The 22,274-nt window shown below is 42.3% G+C and overlaps 1 protein-coding gene across 2 annotated transcripts in view; it reads left to right on the top strand.

Moving 5' to 3' along the window:
* FSIP1 (fibrous sheath interacting protein 1) overlaps positions 1-22,274 on the top strand; it is a 173,626-nt gene that overhangs the window by 47,644 nt on the left and 103,708 nt on the right. For both annotated transcript variants that reach the window (XM_036296891.1, XM_036296881.1), the window contains one exon: positions 714-854. In XM_036296891.1, the coding sequence (XP_036152784.1) occupies positions 714-854 (141 nt within the window). The remainder of the gene's footprint in view (positions 1-713; positions 855-22,274) is intronic.

The following is a 22,274-nucleotide window of genomic DNA, read 5'->3' as shown; positions in this document are numbered from 1 at the left end:
CCTCTTGCAATCTGGGACTGCTGGCTCCTAACTGCTCCCCTGCCCACCTGCCCGCCTGCCTGATCGCCCCAACCACCTCTGCCTGCCTGCCTGGTCGCCCCTAACCAGCTCTGCCTGCCTGCTTGATTGTTCCTAACTGCTCCCCTACCAGCCTGATTGCCCCTAATTGCTTCCCTGCTGGCCTGATCACCCCTAACCACCTCTGCCTCGCCCCACACCTGGGACCCAGATTCCCTCCCTCTGGCTGACCGCAGGTACCCAGGACCCAGGCTGGCTTTGCCAAGGCTGGCCGCAGCCACAGGCACCCGGGACTGCGGGGCGGGCGGCTTGTCCCTCTCCCGGGCCACAGGTATAGCCGCTGGTATCTGGGACCACAGGGACCGTGGGGTGTGCGGCTTGTCCCTCTCCCAGGCTGCAGTCCCAGCCACTGGTGCCCGGGACCATGGGGCAGGCGGCTTGTCCTTCTTCCGAGCCGCAGCCTGGCTGGTCCCCAGGCCTCTCTCCCCAGTGTTGAGTGTCTGAGCCGTTAAGGCATGACAGCGTGAGGGCATGATGGCCATTTGCATATTAGGTCTTTATTATATAGGATTTTAAGGGAAGAGATATTATTTGAGAAGCAAAGCCAACCTTCAAGGCTCAGTTGCTTTAGGTTGGTGTGTGAAGGTACATTTTCAGCCTGTGCATGAATTCTTTTTTTTTTTTTTTAAAATTAGGAACCTGATCTTAGTGATGATGATAGAAATATGGAAATAACTCCAGGGGAAAAGGTACTTCGAAACACCAAAGAGCAACGGGATATGCAAAATCGGCTGAGAGAGATAGATGAAGAGTTGAGAAAGATGAAAGAAGACGTGGTAAGTTTTTTTGTTATTTAAAGTTTAATTGTAACCATTGATTATATTTAAGAGGATTTCGGTTTCCTTTGACTGTTTAATGGGGGTATTTATGTGTTAAACCTGTCAAGAGAACTGACATGGGAATTTGTCCGTAAAAATTTGAATGAAAGCTAATAATGATTTATAGAACTTAAAGGAGCATTATACTTAATTTATGTAACATAATAAGTCTGTGAAATACTGAAGTCAGAATAATGATCCATATGCCTAATATTCTGTTTTACAGTGACATAAATATCTGTCTTGTATATGTGTGTGGAAAAATTTGGTATTGCTCTGCATAAAATTATATCTACATATTGAACTTATCACTTAAGTATTCCCACCTTTTTGTTAATAATTCATAAAATATTATTACTCATTTTTTTCTTTGAAAAATGTTTGTATTGATTTTAGAGAGGAAGGGAGAGGGAGAGAGAAACACTGATGAGAGAAGAACATTAATTGGCTGCCTCCTGCACACCCTGTACTGGGGATTCAGTCCAATTGAACCCTCAACTCTCTGTGCATGGGATGACATTGCTCAACCAACTGAGCCACACTGGCCAGGGCATTACTCATTATTTTTTAATATATTCTAAATTCTTCTTGAGCCTATTTCATTTTTTAAATACGTAAAACATGCCATTTAAACATATATAATTGCTGATGAGAGAAAGCTCTTAAATCAATTAAATTGTGAGCTCTTATTTAAAAATGCTCTATAATATTATGATTTTTTTAGCTACCCATAGGAGGTTTCCAGTTGGATACTTGGCTTTTACCTCTAAAATTAAACATGACAAGGCTGAACTACCTACATCCTCTCTTCTAGAGCTGGTCTTGTCATAATTGCCAGCATTACCTACTTTCTGTCTCCTACTAAATCCTATTATCCTGGGTGATCTCCAAGCCCCATTAAGTTTTAACCAGTCTGTGTAATTTATCTTAAAATAGTTCTTATGGCTCTTTGAAAATTTTTTCTGTCCTGACTTGTGTTACCCTCCTCTCAGCATTGCCACCTCCTGTGTAGCCACTAATAACCTCGTCACTCTCTTCTCTCATCACCCGTTTTATATGCTGCTCCATGGGAGTGCCACCAGGTCAGTGATTTTGGTTAAATTCTGATCTCCTCAGAGCTCTCCAAGAGTGTGCACCGATCCTGACTGAGATTCTTCGCCCCTCATGGTCACATCCTTCTGAACTGCTCTTAGCATTTGCCAGCCATGAACAGCAGCCCCCACCTGGAGCCTCAGGATATCCAGGTCTGCTAAGGACAGCCAGGCAGCAGATCTGAAGGGAATAGATGCGTTGTGCTTTGTTTTATAATACATTTTTATTTACTTTTATGGGAAATTTAGTGGGGATTATATTTCAGGGAGACCTCTGTTTTTATTTTCTGAGGAATTTTGTTCTCCTTTAGTCTGTAGATATGGGGAAGAAGTAGGAGAAGTAGGAATGGTTAAGAAGTGTAAAGGGCTTTTGGCAAATAGTTGTGGTGGTGATGGAGCATTTCAACTTGATGTGGCAAATAAAATGTTTGTGGTTTGACCTGCTTTGAAAACGGTTGGTTCTTCTCCTCCCACACCTGTCAATCTAAGATAGGCAATGACTGCGTTTTCTATAATTCAATTTTTCTGATTTCTGATCATTTATCTCATGCCTTGAACATGTATCTGTTCTTTTTTTTTTTATCATATCCTATCATTATTTAATTTTTGACTCAAAACCTGGGTTCTTTAGGAATCTTGTATTTTATTCCAGTGGCTTCTGAAGGTTGGCTAGACTTGAGACATGATAAAGTATCAAGAGGTCGTTATTGACTAAGTGGAGAAGAATAACATACGAATAGAGGAGAGCAATTATTGTGTACCTACTATGTGCCAGGCACTGTTCCAAGTATTTTACAATGTATTAACTTAACTAATCTTCACAACCACTCTAAGAGGTAAACACTATTACCTTCAATTTATAGGTGAGGAAATGGAGGCACAGAGAGGTTGATTAACTTCCTTAAGGTTATATAGCTAGTAAGTGTAAGAAAGGATTCAAATGATTAGCTTTCAACAACTGTGCTATACTACGTTTCTGATTTACTTTTCATGATTAATATTGTTTTTTTTGATAATTAAAGTGTGATAAGTTTTTTTTTTTATAACCAGTAATATTCATGGGAAAAATACTTGGAATCCCTCATAGAAGTGATAATTTCAGTTTTGTATTTTATAGTCAACACTTTCAGAAACTGGTATCTAGTTGATAAAGACACATGAGAGTTTATCTATATTTATATTGTCTTTATGTTTTAATTGTTTAGTGTTTCACAATATCATATTGTGTGCTGTGTGTGTACTTTTGAGGGAAGAGACTGTGTCTATTTCAAACTCTGCAAAGCCCCATCGTTCCTCACAAGCTTCTAGATACTTGGTGGGTTGGGAATCTGGAGACCTGAGTCCTTGTTTCAGTGCTATCAGTGCCCTGCTCTGTTACCTTAAATCCCTCACTCAGTCTCTTAGAGACTTGGCTTGTGACTGTGAAATTAGGGTTGGGCTAGTTCACCTTGTCTTTTTGCCTATGATTCTTGGAATACTTATTTTTGGTGAGAAATGGTGTTATTTATATAATCTAAAACTCAATTTGTGTATTTCCTAAATATTTAGTAGTAGTTGGCTTAAATATTCTATTGAAAGTTATTTTTGGAAGTTTAATAGCACTTTTTATGAGAATGTGAGATATATATTCCTGTTATCTATCGACCGGAGAATATGCTTTCTGAATGATAGCTTCTGTAAATGGCTAATTTTATATTTTGTCTTAGTCTCTCTATTACAATAGAACATTGTTTTAAATCACTAATTTGGGTAAAGAAGTAAATCTGTGGCCATTGAATTGGTGATTTAAGGATCAAATTCATATTAAGTCTTAGGGTTGGAAGAGGGAAAGGGTGAGCTATGGGTCAATGTGGGAGCGTTGGGGTTGGGGGGTGGTTACTCTTGGAGCCACATGGGTCCCAGTCTTGATTTGTCAGTAAAGGCTATAACAGTAACTTAATTCAGTGTTTCAGATTGTGGGCTGAGGCTGTGGATGCACATTTGCCTTGGTTAAGATTGGTTAAGTGGGATTTGAATTAGTCTGAAGATGGTGGTGGTGGTATTGTTGGTATCAGTGGATCTAGCTAGTAGGAGCTGGGAGAAGTAGGCACGATGAAGTGAGGTGGGGGCTCACAAATGTAGTATGAAATTCAGTGGGCATGCAGGGGCCCTGAACACCAGCCTACATAAGTAGGGGAAGGATGAGCCATGTAGCTAGAAGCAGCAAATTGAAACAAATCTTTAGGATTCACTCAATATGAGTCAGCAGTGTAATGTAGCTGCTATGCTACACATTCAGGGAGAGGTGCACAGTGGATCATATTTGGATAGTAGAATGACAAGGATGAGGATGAGATTTAACACAAGGTCATATGAAGGATTGTTGATGGGAATGAGTGTATTTAGCCTGGCAAAGAAGTGTGTGTGTGTGTGTGTGTGTGTGTGTGTGTGTGTGTGTGTGTGTGTCTGTGTCTGTTTTGTGGGGAAACAGGGATAGGATGGTTTGGTAGAAAAATCACACATGGTCACTTCCCAAAGAGATGTAAAGGATTATCATTTGAATTATTACTTTTGTTTTTTATAGTGTAGGGCAGTGGTTCTCAACCTTCCTAATGCTGCGACCTTTTAATATAGTTCTTCATGTTGTGGTGACCCCCAATTTCATTGTTACAAGTTGAACATCATTAAAGCATAGTGATTAATCACAAAAACAATATGTAATTATATATGTGTTTTCCGATGGTCTTAGGCGACCCCTGTGAAAGGGTCGTTCGACCCCCAAAGGGGTCGCGACGCACAGATTGAGAACCGCTGGTGTAGGGGAAAATATGGTGATTGGGAGGTCATAAAGAGACAGATTTCAGACAAATATTAAGAAAGAAAGAATGATCTTAGTGGGAATGGTCTGTCTCAATCAAGTTTTTCAAATTAGACTGGACTGACACTTTTATAAGTAGCTGTAGAGAGGGTTTAAGTATCAAAAGGGTGATGGTTTAGGTCAGTTTCTTCAGCACAAGGAGGCTATTTGTATGTGGCAAGTATGTGGAGGTGCTGTGCTTTGAGCTCTTTTTCCCATGTGGGGGCAGGAATTGTGCTGAGCCACTCACCTCTTGCCTCATTGGTTCCCAGGGGGTTAGCAGTATTGGCGTTGGCCATGGATAAGAATTCCTCTGTCAGGGTAACTGCTTGTATGGAGATGATTTGAGAAGGTAGAATCAAGAGAAAATGGAAATAGCCATACTCATAGAATAGGCAACACAAGGCAAACCCCACAGATAACCTCTCAATCACTTGCCATACAGTGGGCTCTGGTAACTCTAACCCCCGAGTTTCCTTCTGAGCTCAGAGAATTGCTTTCTGTTGTTTTGAATGCTCCAAAGGCTTCTCTGCCCATTCAACCTTCAAACCCTACTCTGCTTTATATTACCTCCCTGGGTTATAGTCCTGCATATAAGTTCTGTAGATGGGATATAGCAGATACTGGAGCCAGACTACTTGGGTTTGAATCTCAACTCTGTACTTAGGAGCTGTGTGACATTGGTCAGCTCTTCTGATCTCTCTGTGCTTCAGTTCATTTATCTGTAGAATGAAAATAATTATAATGAACACTTACTTCATAGGCTGTTTTTTTTAAAAAAATATATTTTTATTGATTTCAGAGAGGAAGGCAGAGGGAGAGAGAGCTAGAAATATCAATGATGAGAGAGAATCATTGATCGGCTGCCTCCTGCACGCCCCCCACTGGGGATCGAGCCTGCAACCTGGGCATGTGCCCTTGACCGGAATCGAACCTGGGACCCTTCAGTCCGCAAGCCGATGCTCTATCCACCGAGCCAAACCAGCTAGGGCCATAGGCTGTTTTGAAGATTAAATTAGCTAACATATGTAAAGTGGTTTGAACAGGGACTGACACATTTTAAGTGCTATATAAATATTTATTATTAGTATTGCTATTGTATTATTAACATTATTAATATGGCATTTACATAAGCTTGCTTTTATGATAAGGAATGGGAGGAAGTAGTATAGAGGATGAAATTAAAGTGTAAGCTTGGAGAAGAATCAAGATGCCCTTTTTCTGACTCAGGATAAAAGAAGGGAAGGATGGGCCTAGAAAAGCAGGTATAGAGATGAGAAAAAGGTGACAGAGGCATGTGTCTATGTTTGCTGTTTACTCTGTAAACTAGAGTTCAAGCCATATGGTCAGAATGAGAGGGTAGAGTGGGGATGGGGTCTTGAAGCAGGTTAGGAAAGGACTGGAATAGACTCTGAGAATGAGAAGAAAGCAATGGTAAACAATGAAGACAGCCCAGCTGAGGTTGAAGCCACAGGTGTGAAATGGAGCCAGCCAGCAAGGCTTGCAGTCTTCTCTGGCAGCCCTCAGCAGTATACCAGAAATGGAGAAAATGGGTCATAAGTTGAGATAGAGGTGAAAGTGAGTTCAGTGATTGCAGTGGAAGGTCAAGGGGGCAAGGTAACTGGTACCTATGAGACCATGACTAAAATAAAAACAAAAACAAATGTAATATGTATACCTCAGATATCAGCTGGGACCCCGTTGCCTTTCTTTTATTTGTTTTCATAATTTATTATGTGTATACCTTAGAACATCATCCTATATAATAAAAGCGTAATATGCGAATTGACTGAAAGGCAGAACGACTGTCAATGCAGGAGCTGCCCCCTGGTGGTCAGTGCTCTCCCACAGGGGGAGTGCCACTCAGCCAGAAGCCTAGAAGCCCAGAAGCTGGGCTCATGGCTGCCCAGTGCAGCGTGGTGGTGGGAGCCTCTCCTGCCTCTGTGACAGCCCTAAGGATGTCTGACTGTGAGAGGGTGCAGGCCAAGCTGAGGGAACCCCCTGAGTGCACGAATCTCATGCACTGGGCCTCTAGTACTGTTATAAAAAGAATGATGTGATCTATCTATTTTGGAAAGATGCCTGTGATATAGTATTAAGGAAAAAGAGCCTGTTGCATAAGAACATGATCAGTATGATTCCATTTTTATTAAAGAAGCATAGAAAATTTTTGGAACAATATATATCAAATGTTCAACAGTGATTGCTTTTAGTGAAGATGAGATGGATGGGGAGGTGAAAAAATGCAATTTACTTCTTATAATAACATACACTATTTAAAGGGAAAAGTAAGCTGGATTATAGGTGATTTTGATATTATTTCTCATACTTTTCTTTATATTACCAACTTTCCATAATATACATGTGTTGTATCTGTAAGCAAAATTAATGTTTAAAGATATGGAAAGCATTGATGCTTATAAAAGATCACTATTATCCTATCTAATAAAAGACAAAAAGGGTAATTAACCGTACCTCCACTATGCATCCCACTGGCTAATCAGGGTGATATGCAAATTAACTGCCAACAAAGATGGCGGCCGGCAGCCACGCATCTGAAGCGAACATGAGGCTTGCTTGCTCCAGTGATGGAAGAAGCCAAGGTTCCTCGCCTGCAGCGGCCCAGCTCTGAGCCTGAAAGCATCAATGTTTCAATTATAGAAGCTAAACAAACCCGATACCTGCTTTCAGCTGGCCGCGGCCTCAGAGCTGGGAGCGCCAGTGACGGCAACAATGTTTCAATTATAGAAGGTAAATAAATCTCAGAATAAAAAAAAAGAAAAAAAGGAGAGGCTGGGAGCTTCAGTCGCTGGCCAGCCTGAAAACAGCCCTCAGCCCCTCACCCATACTGGCCAGGCACCCCAGTGGGGACCCCCACCCTGAAGGGGGTGTGACCAGCTGCAAACACCTATCAGCCCCTCACCCAGGCTGGCCAGGCACCCCAGCGGGACCCCCACCCTGATCTAGGACACCCTTCAGGGCAAACCAGCTGGCCCCCACCCGTGCACCAGGCTTCTATCCTATATAGTAATATGCAAACTGACCCTAACAGCAGAACGACTGGGAATGACTGGTCACTATGACACACACTGACCACCAGGGGGCAGACGCTTAATGCAGGAGCTGCCCTCTGGTGGTCAGTACGCTACCACATGGGGGAACTCTGCTCAGCCATAAGCCAGGCTGATGGCTGCCAGTACAGCAGTGGTGGTGGGAGCCTCTCCTGCCTCGTCAGCAGTGCTAAGGATGTCCGACTGCAGCTTAGGTCTGCTCCCTGCTGGCAAGTGGACATCCCCTGAGGGCTGCCGGGCTGCCAGAGGGATGTCTGATTGCCACCTTAGGCCCCATCCCCCAGGTAGCAGGCCTAAACCAGCAGGTGGACATCCCCTGAGGGGTCCCAGACTGCGAGAGGGCACAGGCTGGGCTGAGGGACCCCCACCCCTGAGTGCACAAATTTTTGTGCACCGGACCTCTAGTCCTATATAATAAAGAGATAATATGCCAATTAATCTTCACGCCCTCACATAGATGGCTGCCTACGACCAGGCCGGCAGGGGGCTTAGTGAGGGACTACCAAATGACTGAACAAGCAGGCTGCGTGGGGTGACCAGGCTTCCAGAGGGGGGCAAATGGGGGTGACCAGGCTGGCAGGGGGAGCAATAAGAGGCAACCAGGCCAGCAGGGGAGGCAGTTAGGGGTGACCAGGCTGGCCAGGGAGGTGCAGTTGGGGGCAACCAGGCTGGCAGGGGGGACAGTTGGGGGTGATTAGGCTGGCAGAGGGGGCAATAAGGGGTGACTAGGCTGGCAGGGGGCAGTTGGGGGCCACCAGGCTGGCAGAGGGGGCAGTTGGGGGCGACCAGGCCAGCAATGGGGGCAGTAAGGGTGACCAGGCTGGCGGGGGGCGGGCAGTTAGGAGTGACCAGGCTGGCAGGGAGGGGGCAGTTGGGGGCGACCTGCCCGGCAGTGGGGATAGTTAGGGGTGATCAGTCCTGCAGGGGGGGCAGTTAGGGGCAAACAGGCAGGCAGGCAGGTGAGCGATTAGGAGCCAGCGGTCCAGGATTGTGACAGGGATGTCCGACTGCCTGGGATCGGGCCTAAACCGGCAGTCGGACATCCCCCGAGGGGTCCCGGATTGGAGAGGGTGCAGGCTGGGCTGAGGGGACCCCGCTGTGCATGAATTTTGTGCACTGGGCCTCTAGTCTATAATAATAAAAGCATAATATGCACATCAACCGAATGACTGAACAGCAGAATGACCATATGGATGACCTTCCAGACGACCATGCTATGACATGCACTGGCGCCAGGCCAGCCAAGGCGGGTGTGACGCAATTGGTCAGTGGGGCCCATCATCGCCCCATGATCACCCTGCAGAGGGAGGCCCAGGCCACCAGCAGGGGGACGAACAATGGGGGGGTGGCAATTGATCAGGGGACTCTACGGAACCGGGAATTGGTGGCAGATGTGGGCAGCGCCAGACCAAGGTAGGTGCTGGCATGGGGTGAGGCTGGGAGGCAGCCAGGGCTGTGAGAGCCCCAGCAGCCGTGGCTGCAAAGGCCTACCCTTACATGAATTTCATGCATCAGGTCTCTAGTTTCTCAATAAAGTGGTCTTTATGCATTTAGAAAAATAGTGAATCATCCTAAGTAATAATGTTCAGCTTTACCAGTGGTTACAGTTCATATTCAGACAACCTATAGGCAATATATACATTTATCAGACCAGCAAAAATAATGATGAATTGATATATGTTAGGGAGAGTGATATGGAGGTGGGGACAGCAACATTTGAACATTGTTCGTAGCTTTTAAAATTGGTTATTTTTCCTGTGGAAAGAAATTGGCCAATTATTATAGCTCTGCCATTATTTATATTTTTGACCTGCATAATTACACTTTTTGGAATGTTTCCAAAGAAATAATACCCAAGGAAAACCAAACCAAGCAAAATAAGAAATGATTTAAATGCTCTTAAATAGAATGCCAAAGCAATGTATATAATCTTAACCCATTTAATACTATGGTATGGTAATAAAAACAACAGTATATGGTTTTATCAATAACTTCTGGTTGGAAATGAGTAATATAAAACAAAAGTAAAAATGTTGGATAGATTGTAAGTATCAACTATAATTATTTAATGTATATGTATATATAAACTGATAATGATCTGAAGGGAAATAGAATTTCTTTACATTATTTTCTACTTTCTATTAAATTGCCTTTATTTCTAAAGAAAAGAGAGTCATAATGAGGTAATTTTATTATTTGTTTTATTTATACATATTTTAACCCTTTAATGTAATGATGTATTTAAAAATGTTTTTATTGATTTTAGAGAGAGAGGAAGGGACTGGGCGAGAGAGAAACATTGATATGAGAGAGAAACATTGATCACATTGATTGGCTTCCTCCTGCACACCGCCTACTGGGGATCAAGTCTGCACCCCAGGCATGTGCCCTGACCAGGAATTGAACCGGCGACCTCTTGGTGCATGGGAGTGTTAACCAGCTGAGCCACTCTGGCCAGGGCAGTAATGATGTAATTTTTGACTAAGTTAAATAGTAACATTAATTCATATTTGGTATAATTTTTTGAGATATTGAATGTTCCATTGTGACAATAAGACTAATGGGATGCTTTTTTTTTTTTTTTTTAAAGGAACATCTTTAACTTTTTGGATTAGGTAAAAATACCTTTAATGAAGCTGCAAAATAATTGTAGCTTTAATGAATCAAAAGAATTCAGTTTTAGCCTTGCATTTTTTTTCTTTTTATTTAACTTATTAGAGTGACACTGGTTAACATTATGCAGGTTTCAGGTGCACAGTTCCACAACACATCATCTTTACACTGTATTGTGTGTTCATCACCCCAAGTCAAGTCTCCATCCATCACCATTTATTACCTTATACCCTCCTCTATTCCGCCCCTCAGCAGTCACCACACTGTTGTCCATGGGTTTTTTTTTTCTCTGTTTGGCTCCCTCCATCAAGTCCCCTGCCCCCTCCCCCTCCCCCCGGAAGAAAGAATCATCAATCTGTTCTCATCTCATTGACTCCTTTAGTAATAAAATATTCTCAAAGATGTTTTGTTAGTATTGTTAGGAAAAAGTCTTCACGGTTACAATCATTCTAAATGCATTGACCATACTTTTTAGATCTTTATTGTGTCTCTTTCATTCTCAGTTTGAACTTTATTCATTTTTTCCATCATTTAAAGTCTCTACTATTTCTTTCTGCATTCTTTCCCTTTTCAGTTTCCTGGAAACCAGTGAGCTTGGCCTTGTTTGGTGAACTGCATTGTCATTATTGCATGAAATTGTTTAGCACTCTAAGCCTTGTTGCTGGGCATTGTGGATAAGAATGTGGTTCACAAAAGATGATAAGTCTTTGTGTTCTGATTCGTATTTCCACATGCTCTTGCCATTTAACCCAGTATGAGAACACATGGACCCCAATGAGAAGACTGGAGGGTTTCTTCTGCTCAGTGAATGGATGGAGGGTCTACCTTCCATTACAAAACATGCCATTGAATTAGAATTATAGAATGTGAGAGCTGAAGGGGTCTTAGAGGTCATTTGGGCCAGTTCTATGGATTAGAAACCAATCATGAACAGCTAAATAGTTTTTCAAAGAATCACAATTAGTTAGTGGTAGACTTGGGCCAATCCCCAATTTTTTTTAACATTCATCCTGTGAACTTTTCATTATTCCAACCTTTTTCAGTTATACCTGTATAGTTCAGTTAATTTTCAGCTAAGATTTGAGACTACCTATCAATGTGGACTTTTTCCTAAAAACATTAAGCTGCTAGCAACTGTTTATACATCTTTTCCAAATTCAACAGAACTCCAAACAACCTGACATGTTTGTGGTTAAACTCGAAGACTAGTATGCTTTAGTATTTCTATATAAATTTAGACCTGACTTGGAAAAGCAGTTATACTCTCTCCTTGGTGTCATTGTTGAGAACTGTAGAACTTAATCTTTTTTTTTGGTAACAGCTTTTAGGAAGATGGATAAAATACAAACTTGTATTTTTATAGAGTGTATAACCCTTGTTTTTTTCTTCTGTAGGTGGTGGCAGCTGTGTGCAATAATAATGCCAAATATTTGGTTGTGAAATTTTGAGAATGGGATTTATATATTAACAGTTAAATTATAAACATTGGCAAAGAAACACATTTTGAAACAAGTATAACATAAAATTTCCAGAAGGATATATCTGTATCATTTGATAGAGAAATCTTGATAAAACTTCTTGCAACTGAATAGTATCATTTAATGGTTGAGCAGTTATAGGTATATGGCAGATATTTAGAAATTATTCTGGAATGAATAAATGAGCCTAACTTTTTAAAAGGGTGTTTTGACTTATTTTGGTTCAGCTATAATTTTTAGTGCATTTATGAAATACATCAGTAGATTTCAATTTCAAATATTTTGGAACAACAGGAGTTATGTCTTGTATCTGCCTATACAATAAAAGTTTGAAAAGGTATTAAGGAGTTTTTTTTTCTGGATTATGATTCTTTACATATATTACGATAACGTAGACTTGATATTATTATATAAGGTGTAGTAGGTATTGTGATGTTTCTGAATGAAGTGACATATCAAGGAAGTTACCCTAAAAATGAAAATTTTGATGGCAACTTTTTTACATAATATTACTTGTCTTTTCCTTAAAGCTTTATTGCAGAGCAGAGGCTTTAGAAATAGATAATAAAGTTAGTTAGGCCCTAACATACCTTGCTTTTTGCTTTCTTAATTAGTTTTCAGAGTTTATTGGTTGAGTCCATGTACCATGGATGTGGTTATATGGAATAAGTGCATGTACATGCTTCAAGAAATAAGCAAATAATATCTCACTGAAGGATATAATTAAATATAACCAATGAAGTAAAATAAATACTGTAAAAATTACAGTATGCTATTTATACACATATAAAACACATTTAACCATTATAGCATTTATTGACATAAAATTAGAATAAATAAAAATTATGAGTTTTAGAGGTTGAACTCAAGCCTATTATTTGGATGTTAACATGGAATAACATCCCATTTAATTTCTTTTTTAACACTTAAGGTCATTTTTAGTATAATTCTTTTAAAAGAATTATAATAAACTAGAGGCCCAGCACACAAAATTTGTATGTGGGTATGGTCCTTAGGCCATCTTCCCTGGCTGCCCACAGCTGGCCCCGCCCCCTATTGCCATAGGGTGATCAGTGCCTGACAGCCAGGGGAGGGACTGAGAGGTTGGCTGTTACCACCCGCTTGCCAGCCTTGCCCCCGCCGTGGGTTTCCCTCTGTGTGTAGGGTACCGGAGTCTGCCTGATCGCCCCTAACCACCTCTGCCTGCCTGCCTAATTGCCTTTACTGCCCTCCCCTGCCGGCCTGATCTCCCTAACTGCTCTCCCCTGCTGGCCTGATCACCCCTAACTGCCTCTGCCTTGGCCCCGCCACTGTGGCTTTGTCTAGAACAGCCGTGGGCAAACTACGGCCCGTTTGAAATGAATAAAACTAAAAAAAAAAAGACCATACCCTTTTATGTAATGATGTTTACTTTGAATTTATATTAGTTCACACAAACACTCCATCCATGCTTTTGTTCCGGCCCTCCGGTCCAGTTTAAGAACCCATTGTGGCCCTCGAGTCAAAAAGTTTGCCCACCCCTGGTCTAGAAGGATGTCTGGAAGGTCATCTGGAAGATCTCTAATTAGCATATTACCCTTTTATTAGTATAGATACTTAAATGATTTTTTTCAATGGGAGTGTTATTAATATTCATGTTGTCTTTACCCTTCATTATTTTTTTAACTGGCTATAGTTAGTTGTGTGTGTTTTTTTTTTAAATAAACCTTCAGATCCTAGATATACCTGCGATTACCTTCTAAGGCTCCCTCCGGCCAAAGCAGGATTATCTAAAGCAGTGATCTCAATGGAGATGTTCAGAGAACTCCATGTTAGTTGGGGGGGCGAGGGGAGGAATGGTGGTGTAGATTAAGGAACTTCCACCAGAACATACATCTATACCTTCTTTGTTTCATGAAGAGAAGTGTCCTTGTGACATGGTTTATTTAAGTCCTGGAATAGCTCTTTATCTCCTAGCAGACTGGTAACAAACAGTTTGAGGACTGGCACTGGCTTGGAGGAGCACTGAGTGCAGGCCCATCCTAATCTCTGATGTGGAGGCCGTGGTTCTGAGCAACTAACCTCTTGGATCTCAGTCATTGGGATGTAGCTGCCCTCCCCCTTCTTTACCTTCATCTTGTGTTTCCTGGACCTGTGCTCCTCCTACATAGATGTCTTGGTATCACTGAATTCTTCCCTGGTCTTTGGTTTTTAGCTCTTTGGCTCATGTATATTATATGGAACTCTAGAGGCCTCCATCTCTGGTTTTGGGCTCAGAGGTTATCTTCATCAAATTCTTGTTCTCAACATCCTGTATGAATAAAATGATACCATCAGTCACTGATGCTCTAGCTTTTATACTAGTTTTTAGGAGAAAACACATAGGATACATGAAAAAAGTGCCCACGAAATTCTACCTGAAAATTCAATAAAAATAGTTTAATTTTGATTTCTGGTCAAGGTCATGTGTTGACCTAATTTTATATTTACCATGGTTCCCGCCATGTAGAAAATTTACATAGCATAATAATACAGCAAGATATGTTACTCTGTGGAGCAGAAAAGCAAGTTTAACACAAGACTTAGCAGACCTTCAGTTGGGAGTTTGACTGATGTGAGATCAAGTGTTGCATGTGAGGCTGGGGCCAGAACCAGGTTCACTGTGTGGAACTAGGGCCAGTGTGGGGTTTCCATGAGCATAGAAGGAAGTTGGAAGAAGCTGAAACAAAATGAAAAGTACTGTCTGGGACTATGAATTCTGTAAAGTTTTATTCTTAGAAATAGGAGAAATTGAGCCCTTGCAGCCAGCCCCCTGTGCCAAGTCTCTGGGTTGAGCGTTCTACTACTAGCTATATGGCAGACTAGATATGTAGGGAAACTCCTCTTAGTAGAGCAAAATTAAATATGATGGATAAAGTGTATTTTTTTTAAGTAATTTTTTAAGGCATGGCTGAGCTGGCAGAAAAGTAAGGGAATTCCTTGGAGGACAGAGATGACAGGATAGTGTGAATCAGGAGAGGTAAGTGGCCCCTGGAGGCAGGTTTCCTCCCCAATCTCCAATTGCCTTAAGCTTGGGTTTTAACAGACCATGTATAGGGGCTCAGGAAACTGAGGAGGTCAAATCAGAACTCTCCCATAGAGTTGGCTCACAAAATGGTTAAAACCTCAGTGGATGAACTAGGAAAAACCTGCTCTGAAGAGGGAGAGGTGGAAATTTGTATCCACATATCTGTATCTATATCTATCTGTCTTTGCTTTGGTTGTGGGTGCCATGGGAAACAAGAGTCTCCCGTGAGAATTTTTAACTACAAGCCTGCAAGAAGGTAGGTTTTGGGTTTGAGTTCATACTATTTGTAGGGCCTGAAAATCCCAAGTTGAATATTCACTTGAAAGTGGTCTTAGTTGGCAGTGCTCTTGGCTCCTGGTAGAAGGAAAGGGAAATCTTTCTGGAAGAATACAATTTAAATCTATACCTTAAATAATTTCCACAAATAAAGTTGTAGGACCATGAATTCACAATAAAGATCCCCACCCTCCAAAACACATAAGGGATAAGCCACCATAAGCAATAGTTAATAGAAAAACACACTATAGAATCAGTTCTATGTAGACTGCTGTTTAGAATAGTCTATTTCAGAATGTAAAGTCTGTTTAATATATTTAATGAAATAAAAAGGGGCTTTTGAGAGTTTGGCAAAGGAAGATTTGACATGGAACCAATTAGAATGCACAGAAATGAAAATATAATGAAATGGAAATTCTTGGACTTAGACCTTCCTTGATCTCTGCACAGGATCCTGGTACTTACACTTATTTCCCCCCTCCTCTTTCTGTAAATTTTCTAAAGTTTTGTATCCTCTCTCTCAAGTGAGAACAGCACCAATATTTTCAAATAAACCATAGAAAAATTGTTTTGCACCTTGTCTGGAACAGCAAATCAGCCTCTGAACTATAGGACAGAAGGAAGAAAAAGAAATGTAATCTCACATAACCTACATTTGCAAGCATACATCACTATTATTTTTTCCCCAGCAAGATGGACTTTTTTCAACTATTTATCTTCCTTACTGCCTCTCCTAACTTTAGCTTTCTAAAGTGTTAGCTATTATTACTTGAACTTTCTACTTTGAACAGTTTTTTAATTGGAACATATGTTAGATTTAATAAAGAAATGTACTCCCTGATAAATTTAAAAAATCTTTTAAAATTTATCTTTATTGTTGAAAGTATTACAGATATCCCTCCCCTCACCCCCATCAACCTCTTCTATCCCGCTCCCAACTCCTGCCCCAGACCATCACCACACTGTTGTTTGTGTCCGTGGGTTATGCATATAAGTTCTTTGGTTAATCACCTCCCTACCCCACCTTCCCTTTGAGATTTATCAGTCTGTTTTATGTTTCAATGTCTCTGAATATATTTTTCTCATCAGTTTATTTTGTTCATTAGATTCCACATATAAGTGACATCATGTGATACTTGGCTTTCTCTGACTGGCTTATTGTGCTTAGCATAATACTCTCCAGGTCCCTCCATGCTGCCTTAAAGGGTAAGAGATCCATCTTTTTTATAGTTGCATAGTATTTTATTGTATAAACTAGAGGCCCAGTGCACGAAATTCATGCATGGGTAGGGACCCTAGGCCTGGTTGGCGTTCAGGGTTGATCTGTGGGATGACAGGCAGGGTGATGGGGGGAACCTCTGCTGGCACCCACCTGGCGCCACCCGCTCACTGGCCCTGACCCCCACCACTGCCGTGGGTTGGGGCCTGTGGGCTGGGGGCAGCTCCTGTGTTGAGTGTCTGCCCCCTGGTGGTCAGTGTGCATCATAGCGACCAGTCATTCTGCTGGTTGTTCCACCGTTCGGTCTATTTGCATATTAGGCTTTTATTATGTAGAACTAGAGGCCCAGTGCATGAAATTTGAGCACTGGGGGTGGGGTTCCCTCAGCCCAGCCTTCCCCTCTCACAGTCTGGGAGCCCTCAGTGGATGTCCTACTGACGGCCACAGTCTGGCAGCAGAGGCTCGGAGCAGGCATCCCGTGTGTGTGTGTGTGTGTGTGTGTGTGTCCCCAGCTGCACCACATAGGCTCAGAGCAGTTGCTGTGTGTGTGTGTCCCCGCTGGGGGCTTGCCCCCAGCCGCATTGGAGGCTCAGAGCAGGCACTGTGTGTGTGTGTATGTGTGTGTGTGTGTGTGTCCCCGCTGGGGGCCTGCCCCCAGCTGTGTAGGAGGCTCAGAGCAGGTGCTCCGTGTGTGTCTGTGTGTGTCTGCTGGGGGCCTGCCCCCAGCCACACCGTGGAGGCTTGGAGCAGGCGCCCCTCTGTGTTGATCTCTCAGGCTCCTGGCCTCCACTGTGTGTTGTACTCTCCCTTGAGCTGTGGCCAGGGTGGGGTGCTGCCTTCAGGCTGCGCTTTCCTGCTCAAGGATCGCCGGATTGCTGCAGAGACCTGGGGGCAGGCCCTTCTGGGTGCTGCCTGCAGCCGCACTTTCCTGCTCTGGGATCGCCATGGCGACCCAGGAGCAGGCCCACCTGGGGGCTGCCTGCAGGCCGCACTTTCCTGCTCACCGATCGCTGGATCGCCATGGCGACCCAGAGGCAGCACTTTCCTGCTTTCAGATTGCCATGGGGTCCCAGCTGACCGTGGGGCTTCGGCGGCACATGAGGGTCCCAGCTGGGGGTGGGGCTTAGGCGGCACACGGGGGTCCCGGCTGGGGGCATAGTGTAGGCGGCGCAGGGCTTAGGCGGCACATGGGGGTCCCGTCTGGGGGCGGGGCTTAGGGAGCACACAGGTGTCCCGGCTGGGGGCGGGGCTGCACACATGGCCTGAATGGCAGCTCGCGCTGTCCCGCCCTGCCTGCAGTATGCAAATTAGCCGCCATCTTTGTTGGTGGCTAATTTGCATATCGCACTGATTTGCCAATGGGAGGCGTAGCAAAGGTATGGTCAATTACCATCTTTGTCTATTATTAGATAAGATGTGCCACAGCTGTTTTATCTACTTATCTATTGATGGGCATGGACTTGTTTCCAGATCTCAGCTACTATAAATAACACTGCTGTGAACATATTCTTTCAGATTGGTGTTTTGGGATTCTTAGGAAATAAAAATTTTAATAGACTTTATTTTTTAGAACAGTTTTAGGTTTATAGAAAAAATGTACAGAAAGTATAGAATTCCTGCCTACCTAATTTCAGTTTCTCCTATTATTAACATCTTGCATTAATGTGATATAACTGATGAACCAATATTGACATATTATTATGAATTAATGTCCATGTTACATTAGGGTGTATTCTTTTTCACAAAACTATATTTTTATTCATTTCAGAAAAGGAAGGCAAAGGGGGAGAGAGATAAAAGCATAAATGATGAGAGAGAATCACCAATTGGCTGCCTCCTGCATGCCCCCCACTGGGGATCAAGCTTGCAACCCAGGCATGTGCCCTGACCAGTAATTGAACCATGTCCTCCTGGTTTATAGGTCAACACTCAACTACTGAGCCACACCAGCTGGGCTAGGGTGTATTTTTTTGTGTTGTACAGTTATGTAGATTTTATCAAATGCATAATGTCCTGTTTCTACCATTATAGTATCATTCCCTAAATATTTCATTTCCTAAATATTCTGTGTTCTACCCATTCATTCATTCATTCATTCATTCTTCCTCCTATCTTCTCAATCCTTAGCAACCACTGATCCACAATTTCCCCTCTTATTAACATCTTGCTATAGTGTGGTACATTTCTTACAATTGATGAGCCAATATTGATACATTATTATTAACTGAACTCCATAGTTTTCATTAGGGTTCACTCTTTGTGTTATATATTCTATGGGTTTAGACAAATATATTACATGTACTCACCATTATAGTATCATACAGAGTAAGTATGTGGCAGTTTCATTGCTTTAAAAATCACCTGTGCTCCACCTATTCATCCCTCTCTCACTCTGCATGAATCCTTGACAACCACTGATCTTTTTTACTGTCTTTATAATTTTCCAGAATGTTTTATTTTTACTGTCTTCATAGTTTTCAGAGTGTCATATTATTCTAGTTGGAATAATAGAGTATACAGAATTTTAGATTGGCTTCTTTCACTTAGTAATATGTATTTAAAATTTCTTCATATTTTTATGTATTCATTTGTTTTTATTGATGAAAAATACTCCATTGTATAGATGTACCACATTTGTCTACTAAAGCACATCTTGGTTACTTCCAAGTTTTGGCAATTATGGATAAAACTGCTACAAACATTTGGGTGCAGGTTTTTGTGTGGACGTAAATTTTCAGCTTACTTAGGTAAATACCTAGGAGTGTGATTGTTGGAGCCTATGTAGTCTGTATTTAACTTTTAAGAAATTGCCAGACTGTCTTCCAAAGTGGCTACACCATTATATTCCCACCACGAAGGAATGAGAGTTCCTGTTCCTTGTATCCTTGTCAGCATTTGGTGTCAGTGTGTTGGATTTTAGCCATTCTAACAGGTGTAGTGGTGTCTCACTGTTCTAATTTGTAATTGCCTAATGATATGTGATGTTGAACAAGTTTTCATATCCTTATTTGCCATCTGTATATTTTATTTAGTCAGGTGTCTGTTCTGATCTTTCCCCATTGTAAGATTGGATTGCTTGTTTTCTTATTGTTGAAGTTTAAGAGTTCTGTGAATATTTTGGATGGAAGTCCATTTATCAGATCTGTGTTTTGCAAATATTTCCCCCAGTCTGTGGCTTGTGTATTCATTCTCTTAATGTCTGATACATTTTCACTGCTTTAAGGATTATGTATATTTTGTTATAAATAAAAAATTTCTAGAATATAATTTAAAAACAATATGAAATACTGGAGTTTAATAAATATTAGTTTGAACTAGAGGACTTCTGGGGAAGATGGCACAGGTAAATGTGGTACTCACTTCCTCCCATAACCAGATCAAATCAAAATTGCAACTAAACTGTAAAACAACCACCATTCAGAACCATCTGAAATCTGGCTCAGTGGAAGTCCTACAACTAGGGGATTTAAGAAGAAACCACATTGAAACTGGTAGGAGGGATGGAGACACAGAAGGGGCTGTTCCCACACCCACACATGGGAGGTAAAAATCGGGAGGGATATCTTGGCTGTGGAGTTCTTCCTGAGGAGCAAGGGGTCCCAACTCCACACCAGGCCCCCAGCCCAGGGTTCCAGCGCCAGGAAGAGAAGCCCTCATAACTTCTGGCTGTAAAAACCAGTGGAGATTGAGGCTGAGGGAGACGGAGGGCTGCTGGAGTCCAGACTGTTCCTCTTGCAGGACCTGCACACAGACTTACTCGGACTCACTGTCTCTGAGCTTCAGCACTGGGACAGCAGCTTGAAAGGCACCAGAGACACAGGGGGAGGAATTGAATTGTCCAGGATCAGGGTGAGAGTCTGGGGGGACAGTTTTCTTCCAGACTCAAATGCTGGCAGAGGCCATTGTTCCTTGGATGAGCCAGCAGTGCCATATCTGAGACTCCATCACCCTGGCTCACATTGTTTACCCCACCCTGGTGATTATCTGAGGCCCTGTCTAATCCAACTTTTGGTCCAACCAAGCTGTTTCTAGTGGCTTTTCCATATAAATGGCCTATCTTGCTCATATTTCAGATTTTCCTAAAATATCTCAAAGAAGCAGCAGCATCAGGCCTCATCATGCCCTGTATTTCTCACTAGGTGGCTGGGCACTAGAAGCAGCTGGCCTTTGTTTGCAGCTTGGCCCACCTGGGTACCTCCAAGCCTAGTACAAGTAGCAGCCATCTGTAAATCACTTTGTAGCTCATGTTGGGTGGCCCTGGGCAGAATAGGCCGCGGTTGACCCTGTCCTGTACCTCCTGGTAGGCCCCAGAGCCAGCCCACCCAGTGGACAGCTTCAGATCACATTGAAGCACCACCTAACCACCTCCACAAGCAACACACTCAAGGGGCAACTTAGTGGGTACCAGATCCTTGGTAAAGTAACTCCCACTCTGTGGGGTGGCCCCCTGCACAGCTGATCCTCAACAGGGGTTGGAGTCCTTGCAGCTGATTGGCCTGGAGGTAAATCCCTCTCATTGATGTGCCAACAGCAATTAAGCCTCAATGACAAGAGGAGGGTTTACACAGCCCATACCGGGGGGGGGGGGGGGGGGGAGGGGGGGTACTTTGAGTGCCCAGCTTGGGTGATTGGGGAAGCTGTGCCATTGGACTCTACAGAATACCTACTACATTAGGTCAGTCTATCAAGCTTCGGAGACATAGCAGTTCTACCTAATACATAGAAACAAATACAGGGAGGTGGCCAAAATGAGAAGGCAAAGAAACACTGAAAATGAAAAAACAGACCCCCCCAGAAAAAAATGAAACAAAATGGATACAAGCAATCTACTAGATGCAAAGTTCAAAACACTGATTATAGGATGTTCAATGAACTTAGTGAGAACCTCAACAGAATGAAAGAGGACCAGTCAGAAATGAAGGATATCCTAACTGAAATGAAGAATAATTTATAGGGAATCAACAGTAGAATAGATGAAGGTGAGAATGAAATCAGTGATTTGGAATATAAAGAAGCAAAAAACACCCAATCAGAAGAACAAAAAGAAAAAATATTCCTAAACAATGAGAATGTAAGGAGTCTCAATTTCGAGTGTACTAAGTGTACGAACATTTGCATCATGGAGGTGCCGGAAGGAGAAAAGAGAGAGCAAGAAATTGAAAACTTATTTGAAAAAATAATGACAGAAAACTTCCCTAACCTGGTGAAGGAAATAGACATACAAGTCCAAGAAGAACAGAGAGTCTCAAACAAGATGAACCCAAGGAGGCCCACATCAAGATACATCACAATTAAAGTGCAAAGGTTAAAGTCAAAGAGAGAATTTTAAAAGCAGCAAGAGAAAGGCAGTTAGTTACCTACAAGGGAGCTCCCAAAGACTGTCGGCTGATTTCTCAGCAGAAACTTTGCAGGCCAGAAGGGAGTGGCAAGAAATATTCAAAGTGATGAAAAGCAAGGACCTACAACCAAGATTACTCTACCAGCAAAGCTATAGAAGGACAGATAAAGAGCTTCCCAGACAAGAAAAAGCTAAAGGAGTTTATCACTAACAAACCAGTATTACATGAAATGATAAAGGGTCTTCTTGGAGAAGAAGAAGAAGAAGAAGAAGAAGATAAAAAATATGAACAGAAAAATGACAATAAATACATTATCTATTAACAATTGAAACAAAAATAACAAATTAACAAGCAGAACAGAAACAGACTCACAGATACAACATTTTGGCAGTTGCCAGATGAAATGGGG

The sequence above is a fragment of the Myotis myotis genome, unplaced genomic scaffold, assembly GCF_014108235.1.
Source record: "Myotis myotis isolate mMyoMyo1 unplaced genomic scaffold, mMyoMyo1.p scaffold_m19_p_1, whole genome shotgun sequence".
Taxonomy (NCBI): domain Eukaryota; kingdom Metazoa; phylum Chordata; class Mammalia; order Chiroptera; family Vespertilionidae; genus Myotis; species Myotis myotis.
The sequence above is the reverse complement of the archived record's forward strand: the minus strand, read 5'-3'. Positions and strand labels throughout refer to the sequence as shown.